At 29.1% G+C, this 27,286-nt stretch overlaps 1 protein-coding gene across 1 annotated transcript; it reads left to right on the forward strand.

Moving 5' to 3' along the window:
• The first annotated feature begins 3,104 nt into the window (after nt 1-3,104).
• Nucleotides 3,105-25,967, forward strand: LOC124427523 (general transcriptional corepressor CYC8-like). Its single transcript, XM_046970535.1, has 4 exons — nt 3,105-3,110; nt 3,426-3,594; nt 19,371-19,576; nt 22,988-25,967. Exons 1-4 carry the CDS (start codon nt 3,105-3,107, stop codon nt 24,962-24,964), a joined length of 2,358 nt encoding a protein of 785 aa, XP_046826491.1. The 3' UTR covers nt 24,965-25,967.
• Nucleotides 25,968-27,286: the final 1,319 nt, after the last annotated feature.

Here is a 27,286-nt window from a genome sequence, read left to right on the forward strand (position 1 = left end):
TATATATATATATATACACACACACATACACACAAATGTCGGTTACGTTATAAGTTCTCCATAGCGGGGGCGTATATAAGTCCCAATCACAATGATGCAATTTAAAATAAGTAACAGGAATCATGTCTGAAAATTGCCAAACTGTAAGCATTCTTAACAAAATTTGTTCAAACTAAATGCATACGTATAATATCGTTGCGTTTATATATGTGTCAATGTGTAACTTTTGAGTTTAATCAATTTGGATTTTATCATTGATCGAATTGATCGGTAATGCTTTTTCGACAATGTATCGCTATGTACATTAAATGATAATTTTACAGAATAAAACTATACGGAATGTATTCATGTCTACATTTAATTTACATCACTTTTATGAACTTTCATTAAAGATTATTTCTGAACTTTCAATAGAAGATTTCTGAATAGTATAATTTCCTATATATCGATACTTTCAATTATAATGTAATAATACAAAAGGTAATTGCACGTGGTTTCCTTTCGTCTTTAAGAGAGAAGGAGAAAGAGAAAGATAGATTGTTTTTTTAAAAAATGTTACTTCAATCAAACGTTACTCATATAAGTATCTAAACGCTAGTTCAACGCGCGTGCGAAAAATCTTATCTTTCCCTTCTTGGAATTTGAAAAAAAAAAGAAGGAGGAGAAAAAGAAAGACAAAATAAAATAAAATAAAAAAATATAAAATAAACGAGAGAAAGAAAAATTAAACATTCTAAGCTTTCACTCAGAGTTCATAAAGAACTCATTCAATCAAAATAAAAAGAAAAAGAATTCAGGAAAAAGATTCGAGATTCGATGAAAGATCGGGAAAAGTGATATTGAAATGATCACGTGACCACAATGCAAGAAAAGCAAATTCTCATTTCTTCGGCACCTTTCCAACATGACTGTCATGATCCTCGTGACCGGTGATTAGATTTCCTTCGTGTTATCGATCGAAACGCCAATGTATGCATGTAGATACGCATTTCTCACGAATGGTTTTTAAGCCAAGGACTCTTTCATCGCCATTGTGAATTATTGCTCGTTAATAAACGCAATGCGTTTACATCTATTTTTAACATTAACTTGTCTTGTAAAAAAAAAAATATTTAATATTGTATTACCATCGGGACAGTTTTTTTTTTTTTTTTTTTTTTAATAAAAGTCATGTTTCATGATTTATTTTTAGAACGGAGATATGTTGAAGGATTGAAAAGAAAATTAAGAAAAATATTTAAATCGATATATTAAATCGAATAATATTAATAACAAAATGGTTATTAATATTATTGAAATTTGCGTTATTTTATATCTAAATAAACAATATAACAATATTGTGTTAATTGAAATGTTTTAGCATTGAAAATACTGAAATTAATTATTACGAACGATTTAATATATATATTTCATAATAATAAACAACAAAGTATTCTATATTTTTTAATAAAAACTTCAAACATCATACTTACTTGGCCAACCCAAAATATTTCATTAATCTCACTTTTCTGTTTTTTGATATACTTTACTATAACTTCGAAGGTAAAAAAAAAAAAAAGGCTCATCTAAAACTAACGAATGCACAAAGTAATAAACCAAAAGAGTATCTACAGTGTCTTATTACCAACGGAGTACGGGACATTAGCCGCGAAATGCGTCTCGCATTTCGGTCAGATTTCCTCTTCTTGATCTCGTCTCCTTGTCATTATGCTCGACCTCTCTAATCGCGTTTCTTCGCGGTGGACCAAGAGTACCGTGACCCGGTAGTTTGCTCTCGAATTTCATACATTCACCGTTTGCCGCGTTCACTTCAACGCCATACTATTACTATACTATACTATGACAAGAGTCAACCTATCCCAATTCTCGATGGTTTCCTTTCGATCGACGTTTATTGCTTCTCCTCCTCATACGCGACAACTATTTCAACTATCTATTCCGATTACCATCATCCTGCCTACTTGTCTTACCATTTACTAGGAAAATTTGAGGTTTCAAAATATACGTCATTCTAAACCACAAAATCCCCCAAATCTCTTTAAATCGGTCAAAACTTCTTAACTGATTTTAAATATAAATTATTACCTCTTTGATAATAAATTTTAATTAATAAAACATTTTTCCAACAATTATCACTGCGATCGCGTTGTAACATGTAAAACATTGTAAAGCGAAGTTAATAAAAATAACTATACATTTGAAAAGAGAAGAAAATAAAAACGCAAGTGAAATCGAAAAGTAGCCTTTTTATACGTCATATAGCTGTCATCTTTATTTTTTCTTATCAGTGTTGTGAAAAAAAAAAAATAAATAAGTAAATAGAATAAAAAGTATACTTTCCAAATGGAGAGAAAAAGTGAAAAGAATGAAAATAAAAATAAAATTGAAAATTAATTTAAACTTGAATCTTGTTACAAGTCCAAGAAGATTCTTCAATGATCCACCAAGAAATTTGTATATAATATGAATATATATATATATATATATATATATATATATCCGTTAAAGATCAAATTGAAATGATTTCGAAGATTGATTAGAATTCTCTTTGACTAGGTAATCACATTTAAGAAAACGAGTCTTGCGGTTACGAGGTAAGAGTTGATAAGTCCGTACGTCGTAGCTTTCATTGAAATCTGTTAACCTTAACCCTTATCACCACTGAAGCAACAACGAGGAAATTTTTAATGATGTCGCTCTATACACTATCTTAAAAAAGTCGTCACTTATTATCGAATTTTTCTTCAGATTTCTGTTCAGCAACGAAGTAAAATGTCGCTGTTTATTATCTTTTTCCTATTAGTATTGATAAAAATTCAAAAACTATCATACTTCAGTGCAAACAAATTGTTTTCATATAAGTTGCTCTTCGTTGGAAAAAATGTTTTAAAAAAAAATATAATAAAGAACGCGAAACGTTAAATAATCATTTTTCCTTTTTCTATTATCGAAAAGAATCCGTTCGTAATAAGAATAAAAGAGAAGACGTATTACACATAATTTAAAGAAACAAATAAATAAATAAATAAATAATAATTAAATAAAAATCAATGGGAAAAAAGTAAGAAAGATAGAAAGAAATTTTTCCCCTCTTTCTATTAACAATGAGAGTTTATTCGGAATAATAAAAAAAAAAAATAAAAATAAAAAAAATAAAAATAAAAATAAAAAAGAAAAAAAAGAAGAAGAAAAAAGAAAAGAAAAGAAAAGAAGAAAAAAAAGCAAAATAATTAAATATAAAAACCTAATAAATAATTATACGTATAAACTATATTAAGATTTATGGTTATTTCTTTTTCTTTTTTTCATCTCTATTATTCAAGAGAGTCTATTCAGAATAATAATAAAAGAAGACGATATATATCGTCATCGTGTTAATCCATTGTAGTCTGGTTTCCATGCATCCTGCAATAGAGTTTAAGTAGAAGCGAGACGATCGTGGAAAAGTGGTGAACAACCCCACCTGGCAGCGTTGTTCCGGGCGCGGCCTTTCCCCTCGGTCTATAAAGCTACGAGAAATCCACTTCCACCGAACATTCGCTCGCCGCCTCGTCACTCATTTACTCACCATGTGGCTGTTGTTTATCCTCGCAGGTGAGTGCTCCTCTACGCTACGTCACGCTTTCGTGAAGCACCAAGGACAATCTCTCAAAAGTGATCCTTGATCCTTCCGCGTGCTAATCAAATATCATCTTCTCTGACCTTTTTTATCCTATCTTTTTATTTCACCCTCACTCTCTCTCTCTCTCTCTTTCTATTTCTCTTATCTCTCTATCTCTTTCACTCTTTCATACCTCTATCCCTTTTCGTGGGTGTGACAAAGAAACTCTCGCGTGTGACTTTTTTTTTGTTTAAACTTTGTGCAAATCTAGTGTGAAAATCTTTTCTCTACGTATCCATTCCGAAAACAGTTTCAAGTGTGTCGACTCGTTAAAAAAAAAAAAAAAGAATATATATATATATATATTTATATTTATTTAGTTTATAAACGTTAATATACAAATATGAATTTTCGTGTTTCAAATAAAAAATTATATATGGAAATTTTAAGTATAATGTAAGTTATATTAGTACATATAACTATATCATATACTGACTTGAATACTAATCCTTCCTAAGTATGTAAAAACTAACGATTAATGTTTTGAAAGAAATAAGACATGAAATAAGACATGAAATAAGACAAATTATATTGAGTCGTCCAAGAAATAATTTTGAAAAAGTTTCAATAAAAAATATTAAATATAATTTCAATTATTTACATATAAAATATAGAAAATGTTCAAACAATTCTTATTGACCGACACTATGCACGTACATACATAGATCTGTTATTTCAAAAAGAATGATAAAACATTTTAAACAAATATTATAGTCCATTAGTTCCGATTTTATAAACTTTCTATTTTTTTTCTACAATGTTCAATCGTTAATATTATCGTTCGAAACATACATCAATTTACCGGTTTAAAGGCGATAAATCGACCTTTCTCTTTCCTTTTAATATATATATATATAGTATATATATATATATTTATATATATATATTATGTGTATATATATATATATATATATATATATATAATATACACACACACACACACATATATATCCTACATAGATATATAACTATCTATAAAGTTTTTTCGTTACGCACGCTGAACGTTCATTTATATATTATATTTTTCAACGGGACATGCATATGCAACGTACAATGCACTTGCACTTATTCCCAGTTACTTACGTCAGTCTATTACTTTCTCGAATACAATTCCTTCACTCTAATTCCATTCTCTACTGTCTTTAATTGCCAATAATGTATTTTTAATTGACTTTTTTTTTATAATTCATAATTCAGATAATATAAATATATTAAACAAAATTAAATTTGTTTATAAATATTAATTTAATTTGTGAATATCTCTCTCTCTCTCTCTCTCTCTCTCTCTCTCTCTCTCTCTCTCTCTCTCTCTCTCTCTCTCTCTCTCTCTCTCTCTCTCATAACGAATTAAAATTTACGATATTTCTTTCTAAATCCTAATCTATCGTAAATAAGTAAAGTAAAGTAAATTAATAAAGTATATTTGTAACGTTACACGAGTGAAAAGTCAATCGATTAAAATTAGACGAATAGTTAAAATACGATCGTATTGCTACTTTCCACGATCTGTAAGTCATGTTGGATGTTTAACGCACGAAATACGCGTTTTGCATTCGCATTAGAAACTTGCTTACTACGAAACTAAATTCGCTTTCCCGTTTATGCATACGAATACTAGACACTCGGCCAAGATTACTGTCACTTCGAGAAATCGATGGTAAAACAAAGAAGTTCATTTACTCGAATTTTGAATCTTTTTCTTTTCCCATTTTTTTTCCTATCTCGTAAATCTTCCTATTGTTCTAAGTCATACTACACTTGTAAAAACTTTTACAGTGATTGTCACAGTTTTTTTTTATCGTTGCAATAATTAATTAAGAAACAAAAAGAAATGTTTGTTTTGTTTCATTACCGTATAAAGTTATTAATAATATTGGTGTCTTGGGAAGTTTTTTTTTAAATAAAAGTTGACAAACTTTTCACAATGAATTGACAAATATTTATTACAACTGATCGACAAATTCATTCTTCATTGAACTAATCACACAGTATTTATATTTGTTTTGATTGCATCGTCAAAAACTAATCCACAGTTTAGAGAACCTTATTTACGCCGTGGAACTGAATTTATCGCCTTAGGAGTTTACTTTCTCTGCGAAACGTAACGTAATATTTTTTTCTATATAATCACAAGTGAAATCTTGTTTGATGAGTTAGGAGACGGAAGAAAAAAGATTATTAAAGATGACAAGGACAATGAGAACGTTAATTAACTTGGCTCGTTATTATTCTATTAATTCATTACAAATCACAAACAAATGTCTATTCCTGTGATTAATAATTTAATTTTTTATTTATTCAATTTAAAAAAGATTTACCACATAATAATAGTAATCATTACGTTAATTAATTTGTCGACAATTAAATCTATGTTTCTTTTTTTTTTTTTTTAGTAACTTTAACAAAAAACAAAAAAAAGAAACGAAAAAAATGCCAGTAATCCTTTTCTTTTCCCAAAAACAATTTTCATTTAAATTAAAAATTGATGTTCTTTTCTTTTTTATTTTTTTTTTTTGTGTTTTTGTTTTCTCTACTCTTTTTCTTTAAACATCTCCTTGTGACTCGATCAAATTAGAAAAAAAAAGAAAAAAAAGAAAAAGGAATAGAAAATTGCAAAGGAAAATATCCGGTAGGTTAACAGGAAATTCTATTAAATATTAAGTCGTTAACTTAGAACGAGAATATTGTCGGTTGTCATAAATCGTGAATTTTCGATGACTTTTCAAGTTATCGTACGATAATAAACAATTTCCGTCGTGCATTATTCATCTTGTTGCATAATCTTCCCCAACAATGTCATCTACCTTCGAATCTTCACAATTTTCTATTTCCGAAGTTGGCAAACGATAACTTCGAAAATTAATGAACATAATATAACACTTAAACGAAATCCTGCAAGATAATATAATAATTTATTTTAGATTTAATTTATTTTAAATAAAACTTCAAAATTGTCAATATGATCAAATAAAAAAATATTATCGAGAAAAAATTAATTTTTAAACGAAAAAAAAAAAATTAATTTCAAATCACTTTTATGACGCGTATCGGAAATAAATCAATATCGTAATAATTAATTCACTCGAGTGGGAACTTTCGGATGTAAGAAACGAAAGAAAGGAAAAAACAAAGAAAAGAAGGAAGAAAAAAAAGAAAAGAAAAAGAAAAAGATCTAACTGATCTATGGATCTATAGAAAACATCGAGACAAGAAAATCATTATACTTTCTGAACGATACCAAAACGGAAAAAAAAGAAAATTGAGAAAATAAAAAATGGAAGTGTCCTACTTGTTCAGTTTGCAAAAGGCACACATATAGACACGCACATACATACTTAAAGTCGACAAAAACGGATGCGTGGTAGTATAATACAAGGAAGGAGAGGGCGGTGCTCGCAAAATCCCACACGTTCTCATGTCATTTGCCGCTCGATGATTTCCCAATCAGTGTGGCGGGCATAAGACAAGCGAACCGCTTGTGTTAACACGTATACGTGAATACACAGACACGCACACACATACATACATACATACATAGATAGATAGATAGATAGATAAATAGATAGATAGATAGATAGATAGATAGATACATACATACATACGTACGTACATACGTACGTATAATATATACATACACATGATGTTATTGCCTTTCTCTAAGCTCGAGGCTGCAACTGCAACGACAGCTGCACGCTTATCCATGTCTAGAAGCTGTCTCTCTGGACCACTGAGAGAGTCTATACGATATAGATATATATCTATAATTAAAACCTCACCCTTTACGTCTCTCGAATCTGTCAATAATGTATACGAGTATTTATGTAAATATATCGTGACAATGATAATCGCTTAATACGTGTACCCTAGTTGTGTAGATGATCGGTTTTTTCTTTTTTTTCTAAGATATATCATTGTTTAAATGATCTCAAAGAGAAAGAGAAAGATTATATATATATATATATACACATAGTAATGACTCTATATATATATAGTAATAACTTTATAGATTCGAAATACTTCGAACAGAAAGTGAAAACAGTCGACTTAGTAAAAACGAGAAAGACGAGATTCTTATTCAATGTATCTTATGTATCATTAGTTCTCTGACACACGTTAGTTCTTTTATATTAATTAATTTTATATTAATTAATTAATTAATTATATATTATTAATAGCATTAACAATGTCTAACTGATAAATTATTAGTTTGAACAAACGTTTTCCCTTTTTTTTCCAAATTTTTTATTAAAATCTTTATTTTATATTTATAACACACTATACATACTATAAAATTGTTATCGTGTCTAATTTATCTATCTATCTTTTTCTTATTAATTTGTTCTATCTTGTATAAATTAAATTATATTATTTATTTTTATTTTTGTAATTAAATTATATTAATTACAATTTTTCTTTGTGTTTTTTGAAACTTACCATGTAGGTTATTAATCTAACTTCGACAAATGTTTTTTCTCTTTGTTACATTTTTATCAAACGTGTATAACGCGAGAACTTTATCCTATTTATTTATCTCACTTTCTCTTTTAATCGATATCTGAGATATCAAATATTATTTTTATTTAGAATTTTATTAGAATACTGTACTATATTTAGATTCAACAGATATTCTATCTTTGTCACATTTTTATCAAAATACGTATAACACACACCATAACATGAGATTCTTATTCTATTTATCTATCTCTCTTTCTTTTATTATTGATATGCGATTATTTTTATTTAAATAAAATATTGAAATAAGAGTTCATTGCTCTAATTTCAACAAATATTATCTCTATCATTTTTTATCAAATATTTATGACACAAACTGTATCTGGGCATAAATATTTGTCTAACTCTCTCTTTCTCTCTCTCTCTCTCTTTCTCTCTCTCTCTCTCTCTTTTTATCAAGTATTTAATGATTCGACTATGTTCATCATCGCACAATTTCACATTCCAGTTTTAAAAATACATATAACTCCTAGACCATTTTCCTTTTCAAAGGAAGACTCGTTGAAAAGTTTGCTAACAATAATTTTATTATCTTATTGTCCTATAAAATAAAATATATAAAATATAAAAAAGAAAGAACTGAACAAAAAAAAGAAAAGAAATGATCGGAATGCTTGTAGAGAGCCACGTTCTATTCTCCCTTCTCCCTCCTTTACTCCTCTGACCTGCCCCTACTCTTTTCTTCCTTTTTTTTTTCTATTTTTTTTATTTCGTTGACTGCGCGAAATCTTTATTGTCGTTACAGTTCGCCGAGTTCCCCGATTTACACGCCAAAATCATGCGATTATTCACGCTCATTAGACCTCATTTTCTTCTTAGTATTTCTATTGTCGTCATTATTGTTATTATTATTGTTATTATTGCTTATGATAACGACGGTGGTTGTCGATATTAATTAGCTAGTTCGCGTTCAAATATATCGAAACATTCTCTCTCTCTCTTTCTCTCTCTCTCTCTCTCTCTCTCTCTCTCTCTCTCTCTCTCTCTCTCTCTCTCTCTCTATCTCTCTCTATCTCTCTCGAAGTTTCTAATCTCTGAAAAAAAAATTCAGTTAACAATGAAGCAAGAAAAAATATAAAAGCTAGAAAGTCCATTCCTCGAGGACAAGTTTTGTCCTTGTTAGATTCTTTGATCGTGCCGCTTTATTAAAAAAAAAAAATAATAAAATAAAATAAGAAGAAAGAAAAAGATAAAAAATTCGATAAATTTTCATCGACACACACATACTCACACACACAGAGAGAAAGAGAGAGGTACATGCATACACATATTATATATATATATATATATATATATATATATATATATATATATATATATATATATATATATACTTCCGACACTTGCAGAGAAAGCATCAAACGAGTTCATCCTATCGCAATAGTATATTCCTCATTCGTTAAGACTATCATGCAGTAATAAAACCATCGAAATGATTAAACATGACAGATACAATACTAAGTAACAGATGTATGCTGTTGCTTCTTATGAAAGATACTTCTTTTTAATATGATTGATAAGATAGAAATTAGGACATTCATTAATTTAATCGATATCATAGATTTATAATTCATTTATCTTTAAATTTAACGGACATGAAAGATGCTCGAAAATTTCTTATTTATTTTATTCTTGTTATATGAAAAAGAAAAAAGAAAAAAAAAAGAAAAAGAAAAAAGAAAGGAAAAGAAAAAGAAAAAGAATCAAAATTAAAAATTAAGAACATCATTTGAAGTTTAATTGATCGATATTCAATATAATAATTGTTATGTTAATTCTTTTACAATTCAATTGTTTTTTATACTTGAAAAAAGAAAAAAATTATCCATACAACACGAAACTTAAATTCATTAATACAAATTCATTCATTTTATGGATATAATAAGGAAACAATTTATTTTATAATGAAAAAAATAAAATAAAATTTTTAAACAAAATAAATATATATGACTTTTAAAAGTATCACTATGTTAGAGAGAGAGAGAGAGAGAGAGAGAGAGAGAGGGAGAGAGAGAGAGAGAGAAAAACTGTAGATAATTACGTATATCTTACGTATTTTGATCGAAGTAATGCAATGAGATTCTAAATGACAGTAACGATTAGAAGAAAACAAGAAAAAAGAAGAAAAGAGAAAAAAGGAAATCGTTTTTCAATCAATCGAAAAGAATATGAAAGTGAAACGTTCTAAGTCTTGTTACGTCCGGTCTATCGTAATCTTTCAAGATGAACTCGATAACGTCGAAAAGATACGATCAATTCTATCGTTTTATACTTAAGATTTTAAAGACGAACGGTTCGAAAAAAGTATCTCGAATACTTTATGTATATACTATTTGCAATTATCGTATGCCAAGCCCAATAGACTTTTTGTCTATCTGTCGAATCGACCAATTTATCGTCCTTGGAGAATGTCATTAAATAGAAAGAGAGAAAGAAGGAGAAAGAGAGAGATAGAGAGTGAAAGGTCGATACGCCAACGTTCATAATATAACTCGTGTATTGCTCTTCGAATTTACTCTCTAATATGACATTAGAAGCAATGATTATTGTCCAATAGCGATCGACCTTTGAACTACCTTCGAAAAAATTCAAATCGATCGATCTATCCAATGTTATCGCATTGATCTAATATTTGTATTTTTTCGGACAATGATTAATCAAAATTCTCTATAAATTTTCGATTGTCAGAATGTGAACTGATATAATTCTTTTTCCATTTCTTTCTTTTCTTTTGATTTATTTGGATAATTGATTGTGATAAAAAATAATGATCTGGTAGAATGCTCTTAACTTTTTTTCTTATTCATACTTAGTCATATATTTTGCATTATGTCATTCACATAAAAGATTATGAAAGTAAAATGAAAACTTTTATATGTGACATATGACGCGTACTTTAATTTTAATTTATCTACGAAGTTGATTATAAGAAAAAGAATTATTTTTATTTTTCTTATAATTCATATGAATGCAAAAATCATGATACATTGATAACGATTAATTTGAAATTTCAACGTATAAATTGATACTTTCATATTGATTTAACGACAATATAGATTGTTAGAAGAATAATAATTTCTTTAAACGTGTTCTTTATTCTAATCAATAATGAGCAAACATTAAAGCATCCTACGCATTGCATGATGCAAATATCGAGGACGGTACTCTACTCATTTAAATTTAAAAGCACATCCACACAGATATATACGTCCCACACATTTTCTAATAATCATTTGAATACAAGACGAGATATTTAACTTCATCTTTTTAAACGCAAGTTAAAAGGTAAAATCACTCGGGTGAAAAGTGGAACGTTTATCGATCTTTTTAACGACCATCGCTCGTTAATTTCTCACCTCTTATGGAAAATAACGAGATTCTCGTTTGTAAGATTTCTCGTTAATACATTCAAACTCGTACGCAAAATTATTATAATTATATATTATTAATTACTTCGCGAGTACTTTCAAGATGTACAATTAATTTAATTAACTGCTTGAAAGAAGATCGTTAAATTTCACGTTACGTTATCCTATGTGGAAATAGAAAAAGAAATAAGAAAAGAAAAAGAAATAGAAAAAAGGAAACAATTTTATCAAAGAAAAATTCGCAACATTCCATTTATACTTTCGATATAATTAATTCAATTTGAGTTAATTAAATATCAACGAATATTATGTTTGAAAAATTCCATATACTTAAAGTCACAGAAATATTCAGAAACTTTGTTGAAAATTAAACCTAAATTTTTGCAAATTGAACGTAGTCATATTTTTAATTCGTAAATTAATATACAAACGTGTGTATACGTATAAATAGAAAAAATTAATATATTAATTGTAATATATATATATGTATACATATATATATATATATATATATATATATATATATCATTTGAATTTCTTTTATCAATTTTTATCTATCATTAAATATATAACACGATCATTTTCATAAAATACATTCAACATGTACGTATAAATATTAAATATTCTACTTCACGCGATCTATCATGAATTATTTTCGTTTCGTTTCTCACAAAAGTAATGAAGTAACAATACGACATCGTATCTCTCTCTCTCTCTCTCTCTCTCTCTCTCTCTCTCTCTCACTCTCTTTCTCTCTTTCACGTTATTTCATACATCATGTGAAATTCGAATGAAACGAATCTAGAAAATAATAATGAACGTCCTCGTTCGGTGTCGGTGTCGTAGACTTCATAAGGTAGGCGCGAAACTCACGATGCGTTAATTAACCAAAAGATTTGTTAACCGACAACCGAAAGGATGTTACTTAACGATTTCACCGGTTATAAGAACGCGAAGACATCTTTGTCTTCGTCCTCGTCTTCGTCGTCTTCATCTTCGTCTTCGTCATTTTCATCGTCATCTAGATTATTATTATTATTATTATTATTATTATTATTATTATTATTATTATTATTATTATTATTATTATTATTATTATTATTATTATTATTATTATTATTATTATTATTATTATTATTGTTATTGTTGTTATTGTTGTTGTTGTTGCTCTCGTGTTACTTAATTATGAGCTAATTACTCGCATCCTCGGAATTTCGCAGGTGTAACAAAGAAACGAGATCCGTCACGAATTTCCATTTCGTCATTACACACACTCGACATAGATATTACCTAAAAGATATCTTAAGTAGATAAAAAAAAAAAAGAAAAAGAAATGAGTGAGAAAAAGAAAAGATATTTTTATATCTCATTGTGATTATATCGATCTCTGAAATCATCTTAAATTAATCATCTTCCTAAGCCTATGTATCAACTTAATTGACTTGTTAATTAAGAATAATGAGTTAACTCGTAAGATTTCATTTCTTATAATAAAGTAATATTCTTATGAATAAGAAAACAAAAGAAAAAGAAATTTTTGATTGAAAAAGAAAGAGAAAAAATAACGAGTGAGAATAAAAAAGAAGATTTTTAGTTCTCATAGTGATTATATTGATCTTTAAAATTATCTTAAATTAATCATCTTTCTAAGCTTATGTTCCATTCTTATTTTTCATTCATACATATATATATACATATATATGAAAATATAATATCAAGATTTCATAACTCGTATTATAATGTTAAAATACGTAAGAAAATAAATAGAATAATAATCTCTAATTTTAAAAGTTGTTCACGTATTAGTAATAGTTTCCATTGTAAGATCATATTTTACATGAACGTTCTTCCTAAATGAATACCAAAGTTCGCGTATTAAAGCGATGTTCCGCGTAAGACGTGTGATCATTACTAAAACAAAAAAGTCGATTATATTGATTATCAATGAATATAGCATTCAATAGTAAATTACATTATTTGATTCTATGGTTACAGTTATGTAACTCGAGAGACGCCGTTAATCGATGAATCATATTATAATTAGAATTATACATTAGATATGAATCATATATAGAAACACATTTATCAGATTAATTCTGTTTGAAAGAAGTAGCTATACATCTTATACTAATAATTATATATTTTTGATTGCATTGATTAACGAAGCTCAATATTCTCTATAAAAATGTATTATAACCTATTTATATCGAAAAATTATTAATTTATGAAATATTATAATTTAAATATTGCTTAGAAATAACGTAAAGATGCGATTAAAATATAATAAAAGTGTTATAAGTAAATTACGAAAAAAAAATTTTTCGAGTTTTCAATTTCATACATTATCAATTATTTAACAGATATTCTATTCTTAATTTTAAATAAACAAAATAAAATTGATATAATTATAATAAAAATTAAAGTGATTTCATTATATTTATCCTCTTATTAAGAAAGAAGAAACAAATTTTTACGGTAATAATTACGCGAAGAAAAAAATTCAATTTGAAAAGTTATTAACAAAATCAGTTTTATTATAACAATATTATTGCAATATTTAATTAAATCAGAAATAAAATATACTTGAAAACGATATTTGTTTCATATTTCTATGACTTTTCGTTCCGAAGATTTTCATTTGAAAGATTTTCATTCATAATTCGCATATTACAGCTGTTCGTAGTAATAGTGTAGTAGTAGTAGTAACGTATCCAGCTGGGCTGCGTAAATTCCTGAAGTTTATATGGATCAGTGTGTCGCTGAGCCAATTTGAATGAAATTATATAGGTCATGAACATTTTCCGTTTATATGAGAATATCTCCGAAACTAAAAATCATAGAAACTTGATTCAAATACCATATTAAAGGGCAAATTTTTCTCTATTTTTTTTCATCCTATTGTTAATAACAAATTGTTAATTTTTATAAACAAATTCTTACGAACTAAATCCGTCTCATTTTAGCACAAAAAAAATGAAAATGAAAAAGATAAATTGAAATTTCGAGTGAATTAACATATACGATTAATTACGATAACATTACGATTAATTGATAAATTAATTGATAAATAGTTAATAAAGAAATGATTTGTTTATCGAAGAAACAATTTTTTTTCTACATTATCAATAGCCGTACAATTTTCCATTTATATGGAAATATGTCCGGAACACGAAGCAAAATTTTCTTTATCTTCTTTCAATATATTATTAATAATTAATCAAGAATTTGTTGTAAACAATTCTTATAAACAAATTCATACGAACTAAATTCATCTTATTTTATAAAAATATACTTATAGTATTATTTATCTCATATGTATATATATTATTATTATTTATTATTATTTATTATTTATTATTTATTATTATGTATATACATAGATAAATATATGTATAATATTATATAATTATCTATATTATATATTATACTGAAAACATTTCACGATCACATTTCATTTTCACATTTCATAAAATAACCACAAAGGACTAATTAGAAAGTCTGACGTGGACCATCGACGGCTCATGCGGCATTCACCGTGTTAATCTTCTTCCGTTCCAAGCTTGTATCACGATGCGCAATTGAGATTAGAACTCTCGAATGTCGAGAAACGCCAAGGAGGAAGTTATTAATAGAGAGAGAAAGAAAGAGAGAGAGTAAGAGAGTAAGAGAGAGAAAGAAAGAGAGAGAGTAAGAGAGTAAGAGAGAGAAAGAGAGAGAGAGAGAGAGGCGTATTTTACGGTACGATAATAATACATAGGTAACTATAAACCTAAGTTTCCGTTACATCCGGTTCTCGCGTGATACACAGCAACGAAAGTGGAGAAAACTTCCGTTCAACTTCACTTTCAAGATGATTTTCCAGTGATACGTGCGATTTAGTTCGTTAAATCATTAGATCTATGGATTATTGGATCCATTAAATCGATTGATCAATTACAGCCTTTAATTGTTATCGAATTTTTTATGCGTTAAACATAAAAGCGGTTTAATTAAAGCTTTAATATTTCTTAAGTTTTAGTTTAATTAAGTAGTTATATATTTTATCTATAGATTAAATGATCTATGGATCAAGGAATCTATTAAATTATAGATCGATTGTATTCTCTAACTGTTATCGAATTTTCTATACATTAAACATATATAGTGTAATTAAGATTTTAACATTATCTTTCTCGTTCTCTCTCTCTCTCTCTCTCTCTCTCTCTCTCTCTCTCTCTCTCTCTCTCTCTCTCTCTTTATCTCTGTTTCTGTGTCTGACTCTTTCTTTCAAGTTACTTGAATCAACTAATTATCGTCAGAGAATAAATCTCAAATTAAAAAGTCATTGATAATAAAAATAATAATAATAATTATTATTATTATTATTACTATTATTATCATTATTATTATTATTATTGAAACTCAGTCATCGCTGATAGCTTTTAAAAGCATTTTTAATATCGACCACTTCAAAGTACACTTTCTCTTTGATAGATAAGCCATTAACGTTTCACACACCACACATATACAAGCACGCATATATATATATATATATATATTTCTGCCCCATAATCTCTCTTTTGGTTTCTCTTTCCTGTCGTTTTAAAACGATTGAAGTCATCTTAAAATCATAAGAAGATTTAAGAGAAGTAGACACATCCTGGATGTAATTTAATGGCAATCTTACATTCCCTATTTTCTTTGGATCATTAACGTACTCTTATTGTGTCTTTTTTAACATAGAAATGGCTACTTACATACATATATCTTAAAAACCTGTCGTCTTTCTTGTCGAACATTTTTGTCAAAACTTAAAGATCTCCCTTAGATCTCATTTTCTGGAAAGAAAGAAAAAGAAGGAAGGAAAAAGAAAAAAGAAAAAAAAAGAAAAGGAAAAACTATAGTTCGATATCTTTTTTAAAATTTTTAACGATACGTGAAAGTAAATTTTTTTAATATATAATTTTATGACCATTCGCAATCCTATCGTGAACAACGACAACAACAAAAATTGTCCTTTCGATTTGTACGTAGATAAATATAATACGTATTTACTTAAACAAAATTAAAATATATAAAATTAAAAAATACAAAATTAATAATAATAAAATATTTAAATCAAATATATAGGATTAAAAAAAAAGAAAAGGAAAAAAGAAATTAAAAAATATCTATACACAACTGATAATTAATTTGTCTCTTGAGATTTCCTTTTCACGCTATTAAAAGAAAAAGAAAAAAAAAAAGAAATTGCAAACACATATACGACTCTTCGCTTTCATTAACGATTGCGTCTAGTACAAACGATCGATCTATCGATTGATCGATAGACCGACTGATCGATCGTAACTTAACACGATTCGAATCCAATCTAAATCGATATAATTTCGACACAACGTTATATCAGGCTAGTCGCATTCTCTGAAAAGGTCTCCCACGATGGCGGCCTAACTCCGTGACGAAACAATCGAATCATGGGCGTTTCGAACTTCGTACGATTTATTATGCAATTTTACATTGAATCTAGATTGGCGAGCATAAAAGATCAAAAGTAAACTTGTTATATAAATATTATTCAATAAAAAAAAAAAAAGGAAAAAAAAACAAAAAAAATAAAATCGGATAAGAATAATTAATTTAACACGACAAATAATGTCCTATAACCAATAACATAAATCGTAATAAATTGTTAATAAAATGAATGATCGAAAATAAATCTATATTCATTTCTTTATTTAAAATCTACATAACGTTAAATAAAGTTACGTTAAAAAGAGGTAGAAAAAAATATTCTACCTGATAAATAAAAATTTGTAAGACACGCAAATGCATATATATGGAGAAAACGTATGCACATCTATTTATTACAATTCTCTCAAGTATACGAAATTCCTCTTTGCCAAAGCACGTAATCGATCGAATAATAAAATGTTTTTATCGTTGTATGATCAAGACACGATCGAACGATTTTGCAAGCCAACACTAAAAGAATAGTCTTGGTGATCGAAAGTCTCTTTCTCATATATGCAACCGGACCAACTTCCTAGTAGCAATGACATAATCGGCTTGACCGAGCCGAGAATGTACGAAAGGACATCGGATATATTCGAGAGAGAGAAAGAGAGAGAGAGAGAACGCGAAAGTCTTCCGGTATGGGATGTCGATTGGAACGGATTGGAATGGAATGGAATGGAACATGTAATGCCCTGTCTATGTGACTAAATAAATAGATAGAACGATGAAAAAGAATAAAATAATAAAAATTGATCGAAAAAAAATCGAAAAAAATTGATAAATGAAAAAATCGATAAATAAAAAATATTACAAATACTAAGAAGAAACTATACAAAATTGTATTTAAAACACGAGTCTCTTATTCCTTGCACGTCACGAAACATCGTAAAACATCGAGAGAGAGAGAGAATCGTGCGATCGTTTTTTTCCATGACATCGTAAAGACGCATCGTAAAATTCCTGAAACTTTTTTTGTCCAATTTGGATAAATATAGCTGCAAGAATTTTTACGATAACAATATGATATCAATTACAAGATTCATCCTTTTCCAATATATCATATTCTCATTATATTCAATTGGTCTATAAAAAATAATGTGCTGGAATTGTTAATATTTTCTATTAAAATAAATATCACTATATTCATAAGTTCTTTTTACTAAGAAAAAACCATCATTATTTATTGGCCAACCTAATACCAAAAATTCCAATACTTGTTATTGGCCAACCCAATACTTGCATAAACCAGACAAGGAAGTTATTATCCTTATCAACGTCATCATATGATATATATATACACAAATAATAATGATATTATTTATCAGTCAATCTAATACTAAAAATTCTAACACTAGTGATTGGCCAATCCAATACTAGTATAAAGAAGATAAGAAAGTTATCAATATCCTTATCATTATATGTATATATAGGTATATGATGACGCCATTATTTATCGACCAACCTAATACCAAAAATTCTAACACGATTTATTGACCAACTCAACATTTATATAAAGCAGACAAGGAAGTTATCATTATTCTTATCAACGTCATCATATGATATATATATATATATATATATATATATATATATCATCCATTATAATCGTAAAGCATATCGAAGGATAGCCAGATTTAATGTTCATTATTCAATCGCGGAAGATCTGAATGGCGATGTGACTGTTAGCGTCGTTCTACATGGCCGAGAATGGCGTTTATCGTATAAAGGTTGAGGAACTGTGGAAAGCGAGACTTCATATGCAGGGAAAGTTAGTTTTAAACCTCCACGTGAAACTTTTCCCACGAGTTTTGCTTTCAACGTTTCCTATGCAATAACGTTGTTTTACTCTCAATCGTTGTCGTTCCATGGAAAGGAACTAAATGAGAATAAATGGGTACGACCTCGAATTTACGAGCGACGCCTATTTCAAGAGAATGCTCCCTCTCATCTGATGAAACAGTTTAATGCCCTTTACTCATTAGTATCCTTTCGTTATTATAGATTTATCGTACGAACGAGATTTGTCAAAAAGATCGACACATCGAACGTTCTAAAATCTTTTATAATAACTTTTGTAACGATAGACATTTTTAATTCGCAACAATTAAAAGAAAATCATTTTTTGATAATCATCGTAACCCTAAATATATCAATAAATATATGAACAATCAAAATGTGTTCATTTTATAGATATGTGCTGGTATGCCATTTAATATAAAAATAAAAATGAATATTAAAATATAACCATTATAATAATTATCATACATCGATATATTATATAATATAAATCTACGTATAAATAACTATTATAAAGATGAAGAAATTTTTCTTAACAGGTCTATTGGCAGTTTCCGCCGAAAAGGAGACAGTCTCAAATGTGGCCGAAAAATCATCGTCGTCTCCCACGGCGAGTGCAGATGACATCGTCATGCTAGAGATCGACGTAAAAGAACCTGCTAAGAGATCACCTATATCAGCCAATGGCATTTATGGAGCATCACCAAGTCAATATGTTATCCGACATGGTGATGACGCTCAAGAGGTAAGAGATTTTTACAACTCAAATGAAATTCTAACGATCTTGTCGGTGTTAATGAGTTACGTAAATTTTTTGTAACAACGAAGTCTCATAAAAGAAAAGAAAAAAAAAAGAAAAGGAAAGAAAAAAAGATACAAAAAGAAAATAAAAAAAAAAAACTCACACGAAACATGCAAGAATATAATGCAATAGATATATATAAACGTATTCCAATTAAAGTTTTTCATTATTGTATTTTCTTTCTCCATATTAGACATCGTACATGTAACCAACCGAATTAACTTTTAACTTTTACACATCTATTCTCCAAATCGACGATCTGACGATCTTATAGTGACTAATTATTCCTTGTTTCCCATAATAAGGATTACATGCTCTTTTTACATCATGAGAATCGTGTGTTTCTTTAAGTTTACTTCGATATGCAGAATACCGTATTAGCTCTACTTGTTGGAATGCGTTAAAACGAAGTAGTTGAAAACAGATCGGTGAAAGTCTGGTATTCAACTATGTCAGCTGATTCGCTGAGCAAACAATTTTATCAAATGTCAATAATCACTGAATAAGAAAGAGAAAGAGAGAGAGAGAGAGGGAGAGAGAGAGAGAGAGAGAGAGAAAGGATATTATATGGTACATTAGTTTTTATAGAAGGATCTAATTTTTTTATGCTGTGATCGATAATCGAGGTTAAGGTTGGTTATTCAACTAACACGGATTCACGGATTAATGAATAAATGATGTCGATCGGGAAACAATCAATTTGAGACGCATTGACGTATTCATCTCTCACCTTCTACAAGAACAGTAAAGTTACATATAACAACTAACGTCATTATCGTCGGTCAACCGTGACCATTGGCCGCCTATCACTTACCAATGTGGTGACTAACTAACCGTGGCTAGAATGTTCTTTTTTTTATTTTTTATTTTTTTTTTTTTTTTTTTTTTTTTTTTTTTTTAATTTATTTTTAGCTATTTATTTAGTTTTTCTTTTTTCGTTACTCTGAAATAGTTTAAGAGAGAGAGAAAAAAGAGAGATATAATACAATTGTTTTGCTTTAATTTGCTAAGATAGAAATTAGAATAGAATAAATGAAATATAATATCGGCTAAGATAAAGAAATAATATAACATTGATTTTAATGAAACAATAAATAATAAATAATCAATATATTCATACATATTTTTATATTCTATCACATATTATATTTATTATCATTATTATTATATTATACAATATATATATATATATATATATATATATATATTTATAATTGTATTACATATTATATTAATTATATATTACATCGTATAATATTCTTACATACTTATGTTTATATTTGTAGATATATAATGAAATATATTATTAACTTAAATGAAGAAATAATCTAATCAAACGATCAACTTGATGAAATAATAAGTAATAAATAATTACGTTCGATAATATTATATTATCATTTGAATTACGGAACTTAAGCGTTTAAATATGTAGTACAAAATGGCGTAACAAAATATATATACATATATTTTATAGTTGCACATTGAGTGTAATGAGAGATTGTAAATTCCGAAAGAGAGGGGACTCTCTCTCTCTCTCTCTCTCTCTCTCTCCTAGTTAGTAGCCTTCAAACATTCTTTCTCTCTCTTTCTTTTATCTGAGTTATAAAGGCGTATCAATTTTCAACGCGAAAGACAAGAACAAAAGATTTTCAGTTCATAGTCATCTGACGATGACTAAACTTGATGTCTGCACGTGCGTCGGTGGACATAACTATAGCGAAGGAACTCATTTTATACGGTTTAAAAAGAAAATTGTATGTATTCTTAGAAAGGAAAATCCTACGAACGAAAAGAATAAAAAAAGATAATTAGATAATTATTACATATGTAATTGCAGACTAAATGTACAAAGGAGAATTATATTTTCTTCATTTAAGAAAGAAATTCGTCATGGTTCATATCTTAAATTAGTTCATATATTCAAAGTTAACATACATACAAATATACATACATACATACATACATACATACATACATACATACATACATACATACATACATACATACATACATACATACATACATATATATATATTTGCTAAATGTATGAACTATGTATACTAAAAGATAAGTTATGCTCATATTATACTCAAAGGATAAAGTAACAGAATCGACAAATTGAAAAAAAAAAAGAAGTTTTTCAAAGAATATCTCGATCGATGTACATCTATTCGAAATATTTTTCATGCGAAATAGAGAAAGATAGAGATAGATAGATAGATAGATAGATAGATAGATAGATAGAGAGAGAGAGAGAGAGAGAGAGAGAGAGAGAGAGAGAGAAAGAGACACGTTAAACTTTGTGGCAGCTGTGTGTGGTTGATTCGTGATCGTTGAACAGAGCGTTAAATGTTCGAACACGATCCTGTTGCTTTCTTGCATAACACGAGCAAGTTTTGCACGCCTTCTAATCGCGGCGACCTAAGATAGAACCGGTAAAACCACACCCAACACAGCTGACTGAGAGAACAAGTCCCTCTGTTACATACATAGCTATTTTATCAAATGCTACTTACGGTCGTTTCGTTTCGTTTCGTTTCGTTTTCCATCCAGTTGATCGTACGGCCTTGTCTGTACTGTTATATACTTACTACGATGACTCACATCAAACGAAGAAGGAAACTCTGTGTTTACAATTTATAGGTCATCGACTCATCCTTTTGCTAAGCACAACTACATACTCTTTTACCTATAACGAATGCACACTCTCTCTCTCTCTCTCTCTCTCTCTCTCTCTGTCTTTCTGTCTCTCTCTTGATACCTGACCTATGATATAAGCGTCTGTTAACCTTTACGATGAAATCAAGTTCATTACGAGCATCTTCCACGAAAAGATTTATTCTTACATCATCACGATTCCTCTTTTATTATTACCCAATATGGCTCTCATCTTAAAGAATCTATCTTTCTATATATTCAAGCCTTATATTTAATACTATTTGGCTTGATATTTTTCTTTACTTTCTATTGTCTACCTAATAAAAAGAAAAATGCCATCGAAAATTTCCGCTATAAAAAATCATTAGCATTGAGATAAAAAAAAAAAAAAACATGCGAAGTGATTATGTGAATTGTAATTAAAAAAAAAAAAAAAAAAAAAGTTAATAAGAAAAATAAGATTTTCACTGACTTTCGAAAATAGAATAAACTTTGTATATTCTTTTTTATCTTGTTGAAATGAAATTTCACTAATGATTACATTTAACGATTAATATAACAAAACTATTTTTAATAAATCTCGATATACCTTCTTAGTGTTGATTTACTGAAGAGTTAAATGAAATAAAAAAAAAAAAGTATATTAAACAAAGAAATAAAAAAGAACATTGTTTAACAACGTATATTAATTTGTAGCTCTCACCGGAATACCTGTCGGTACTACAGCAGTATTCTCAATCGCAGCCGCAAGCGTACGGACCAACAACTGCAGCGCCACCACCCCAACGCAGACCATTGCCGGCTTATGCTAGACAACAACAACAATTACAACAAGCCTATCACAATTTTCGAAAACCTACCGTAGTACCGCCAAGACCACGAGCTCAACTTCATCCTCAGGCTTTAGCTCAAGCTGAAGCGACAGCTCAATTACAAGCTCAGATTGAAGCTAGAAATCGTGCAGAGGCTATACATACAGCTCGTTTAAATCCAAGTGGTACATCGACTTATCAAGTGGCAGCATATTCTGAACCGAAATTGGGTACGTTCGAGCAAGAACTTCTTCAATTGGTATCAGCTAATCAAGCTCAGGAATTCAAGCTCGTTCCAACTCAGCCAAAGTCTGCTTTGAAATCTGGCTATGCATCAGAATATTCTCAACAATTGGTAAGTTATCCCAGTCAGTATTCTAAGCCAGCAGCAGCACAATTACCGGAACAATATCATATCGAAACGACGGCACAACGTTATCAGCAACAACAGCCAGCACCAGCTTATCAATCCGTCGAGGAACCAGTCCAAATTCAATACCAACCAGTACAGTCACTTCCGGTTCAAACGAAAGAGTTCAGACCTTCTCCTCAATACCAATACGCCGAGGATCATGGTAACCTGAAAGCCCAAGCTGAAGCCGAAGCTATAGCTAGAGCTCAAGCACAAGCTCAAGCTCAAGCTTTAGCTTTCCAAAAGGTTGCTCAAGCTGCTCACAACAAGCATCAGCAGGAAGCTTTCCAACAGATTCAAATTGTGAACGAACGTCATAGACAACAAAGTGCTTTAGAACAGATACAGCAGGGTACTCAGATCAGTGACGCAGGACGAGCTCATATCGAGGAACAATATCATCCAAAAAATCCAGAAGCTGCTTATAGAGCACGTTTGAAGGCTCAAGCTCAAGCGGAATTGGCCGAAGCTAGAAGAGCTCAGGAAGCTGCGGAATATAAGGCTCATTCTGATGCCATATTAAAACTCCAGGCGCAACAGCAGGCTCATCTTAAAGCTCAAGAGGAAGCCCACAGGAACGCTTTGAATTTCGAGAAGAATCAGTTGCAAGCACAGGCTCAAGCTCAGGCATTGGCACAAGCTCAAGCCGAAGCATTGTATAAGGCTCATCAACAAACACGAGCCAAAGCGAATAGCGAAGTTGTTGCTGTGGCTAGAGCTCAAGCAGAAGCTAGGAAACAAGATCCTGAAAATACTCCAGTAGTTCAATATCTTTTACCCAATAGTACACCTCTTCCATCTCCAAACAGTTATTACACCAGCGACGAAGTACAAAAGTATCAAGCTTCTGGATCATCCTACGTTCCGAGATCTGTCCCAAAAGATGAAGGACCTTCTTCCATAGCCGCCGAGGAACTCCAACCTACGATTACTCAGCCCCGACAAACTCACAAATTAAAGATACCAACTGCCTCGCCATCCTCTGTTTACGTTTCTCAATCGGGCCTGTTAAAGAAAGCTCCAATTAAATCATTGACGATTGAAGAAATTATCGATCAGGATCAAATCAATGGACCCCAAGTCGTACGTATTCCTACATCCAAAGGACATCAAACCTTAACTCAAGAAGACCTGTCAGCCCTTATCCATTCCGGTTACTCGGTTACCCCCATTCCTCAAACCGTTAAACCTACCCAACAAACTTACATTGGAGAAAACTCATCAGCTGGATATTACATAAAAAAACAAAGAAATCCAGTTGCCAGGCCTGAATATATCACCTACGAAGATGCAATCCCTCAAGGTCGTAAAGCAATTAGAAAGAATAGACCAATTTTAAAGCCACAAGGTAGCGAAGCTGAGGCTAGCGAAAAAGTTACATACCTGATACCTTTGGAACCAGAATTTGGAAATAAACAACAACCGTTGGTTAGACGTTCTCAAGAATGAAAATCGTATATCTATCTTCGTTCTTATTGTTTTTATCCAACGTTAATGGATAAAATCGGTAATGGAACGAAATCGAAATTGATGATATTAGGAAAAAAAGAAAAAAATTTATACAAATTATCGAAATGATTGAATTGAATTAGAGAGGAAAAAGAAAGGAAAGAAAAAAAGTCTAAATTATAAAATTCTCGAACGAAGTTTATTATTACCGATAGTATCCATACGTTCTTTTTTTTTTTTAACTATCTTGACACTTCCTTAAACGTTCATACGCATACGAAGCACCATAAACATATAATCTTTCTATTCCCTAATCCTCTAACAATATGACGGAATTATATACAAATAGTTCACTTTATTTTTATATCATCCGCTATAATAATAACGATTACATCATTTTTGGTCACAACTTGTATAACGTAATGGCTCTTTTGGATAATTATTTTCCTTGCAATTTCGAGCTCCTGTTCTTTTTCTTTTTTATTCTTTTTATTTTCTTATTTCTTTTTTTTTTGTATGCGCGTATGTGTGTATGTGCGTGATTATTACTCTTTCTCTTAAACTGTTTGCTTATACGTTTACACATTTATCCGTTACAGCATTTCGTAATAATTTTACTTTCAATTACTATTCCTTGTCGTTAACTCCGTTCAAACGGATGTTAATTTAATAGATAAAATATAAAATATTGCCACTACTCCACATGAAAAAGAACAATCATAACTCGTTAATATATAACCAATACAGAACATCTTGTAAAACTAATCTAAAAGTTTGAACGAATTTGGAAATAATCTACAAAAATGATGATGATGATGATTACTATTATTATCATTATTTTTATTATATATATAATTATAATAATTATTATTATTAATATTATTACTATTATATATCTGTAGATGGTAAGTGTGCTGACGGTGCTGAGTCGGATGATTTATTAATTTATATTCACTTTGTAAATATTAGATTTTTTAAACGAATAAAAATGTTTAAAAATCCATATACTTTCTCTCTCTTTCTCTCTCTCTCTCTCTCTTTTTCATTTCTATCCACCAATCGAAATAATAACGTAATTGTCCTCTCACATTTTTTTTTCATACTCTCGGCATTAACTCGTGATCCAAAAAGAAAAGGTTTACTTTTACGAAAACACTTGCAATCATAATGTGAAAGATCAAATCATTCATTAAAAATGATCGAATTTTTGCATCGAATCGATGCAATTCAAAAGCCTCGCTAAATTACTGATCGTTACTCATCAATGACACTATCTGTTACTGAACTAATTGATTTCATTACGAAATCAAATGAAATTGATTATATAATATTATTATCAAAAAATGTCTATAAAAAGTTATTCAAAAAAAAAAAAGTAATAATTTTAATTTCACAGATGAAAAAATATGACACAAAAAAAAATAAAAAAGTAACGTGCCTGAGAGAGCTCACATATAATAATAATTATATAATGATTACAGATAGATAGATAGAAAAAAAATTATTACAAATTATCAACGTAAAAATATTAATTATATGAAGTTGTTTAATTAGTAAATAAATGTATAGATATCCATTTACAAAATTAATATATATACATGTAAATTAAATTAATATATAAACATTAAAAAAATAATTATTAATAATTATTATTATCTATTGGAAAAAGAAATTAACAATAATTACAAACATACGATTTGAATTATTCTAAATTATTTTTAATTAATTGATATCAAATCAATTTGTCCATAATAATTTGTCGAAATAGTGTTGATTTCACGTTATTTAATACGCTATTAATAATCTTTTTTATCGACGATCAACGTTCGCAAGATCATAAATAAAGTAAAGTACATTTGGTAATCTCAAAACTTGTATCAAAGATAAATGTACTGTAATGGAGAAAGAGATAAGATCGTCTTGTTACCCTCAACTCTGATTCAACAGAAGATGCTGCCTCTGTGACTTTCGACGCAAGAATGATACATATGTATAATCGTTCGATATAAACGAAGGAAAAAATTGGAGATCAAAAAGTATATAAACAGACATATAAGAAGAATCTATATATATATATATATATATATATATATATATATATATATATATATATATATATATATATATGTGTGTGTGTGTGTGTGTGTGTGTGTGTGTGTGTGTGTGTGTGTGTGTGTGTGTGTGTGTGTGTGTGTGTGTGTGTGTGTGTGTGTGTGTGTGTGTGTGTAGATATACATATAAATGTGTACATGCAAATCCTATATAGAGATTTATCGTCAACTAATTTCTTGTCCAACGAATGGAAATGTTTCGTCGTTACAT

The sequence above is a fragment of the Vespa crabro genome, chromosome 10 (genome assembly GCF_910589235.1).
Source record: "Vespa crabro chromosome 10, iyVesCrab1.2, whole genome shotgun sequence".
Lineage (NCBI taxonomy): Eukaryota > Metazoa > Arthropoda > Insecta > Hymenoptera > Vespidae > Vespa > Vespa crabro.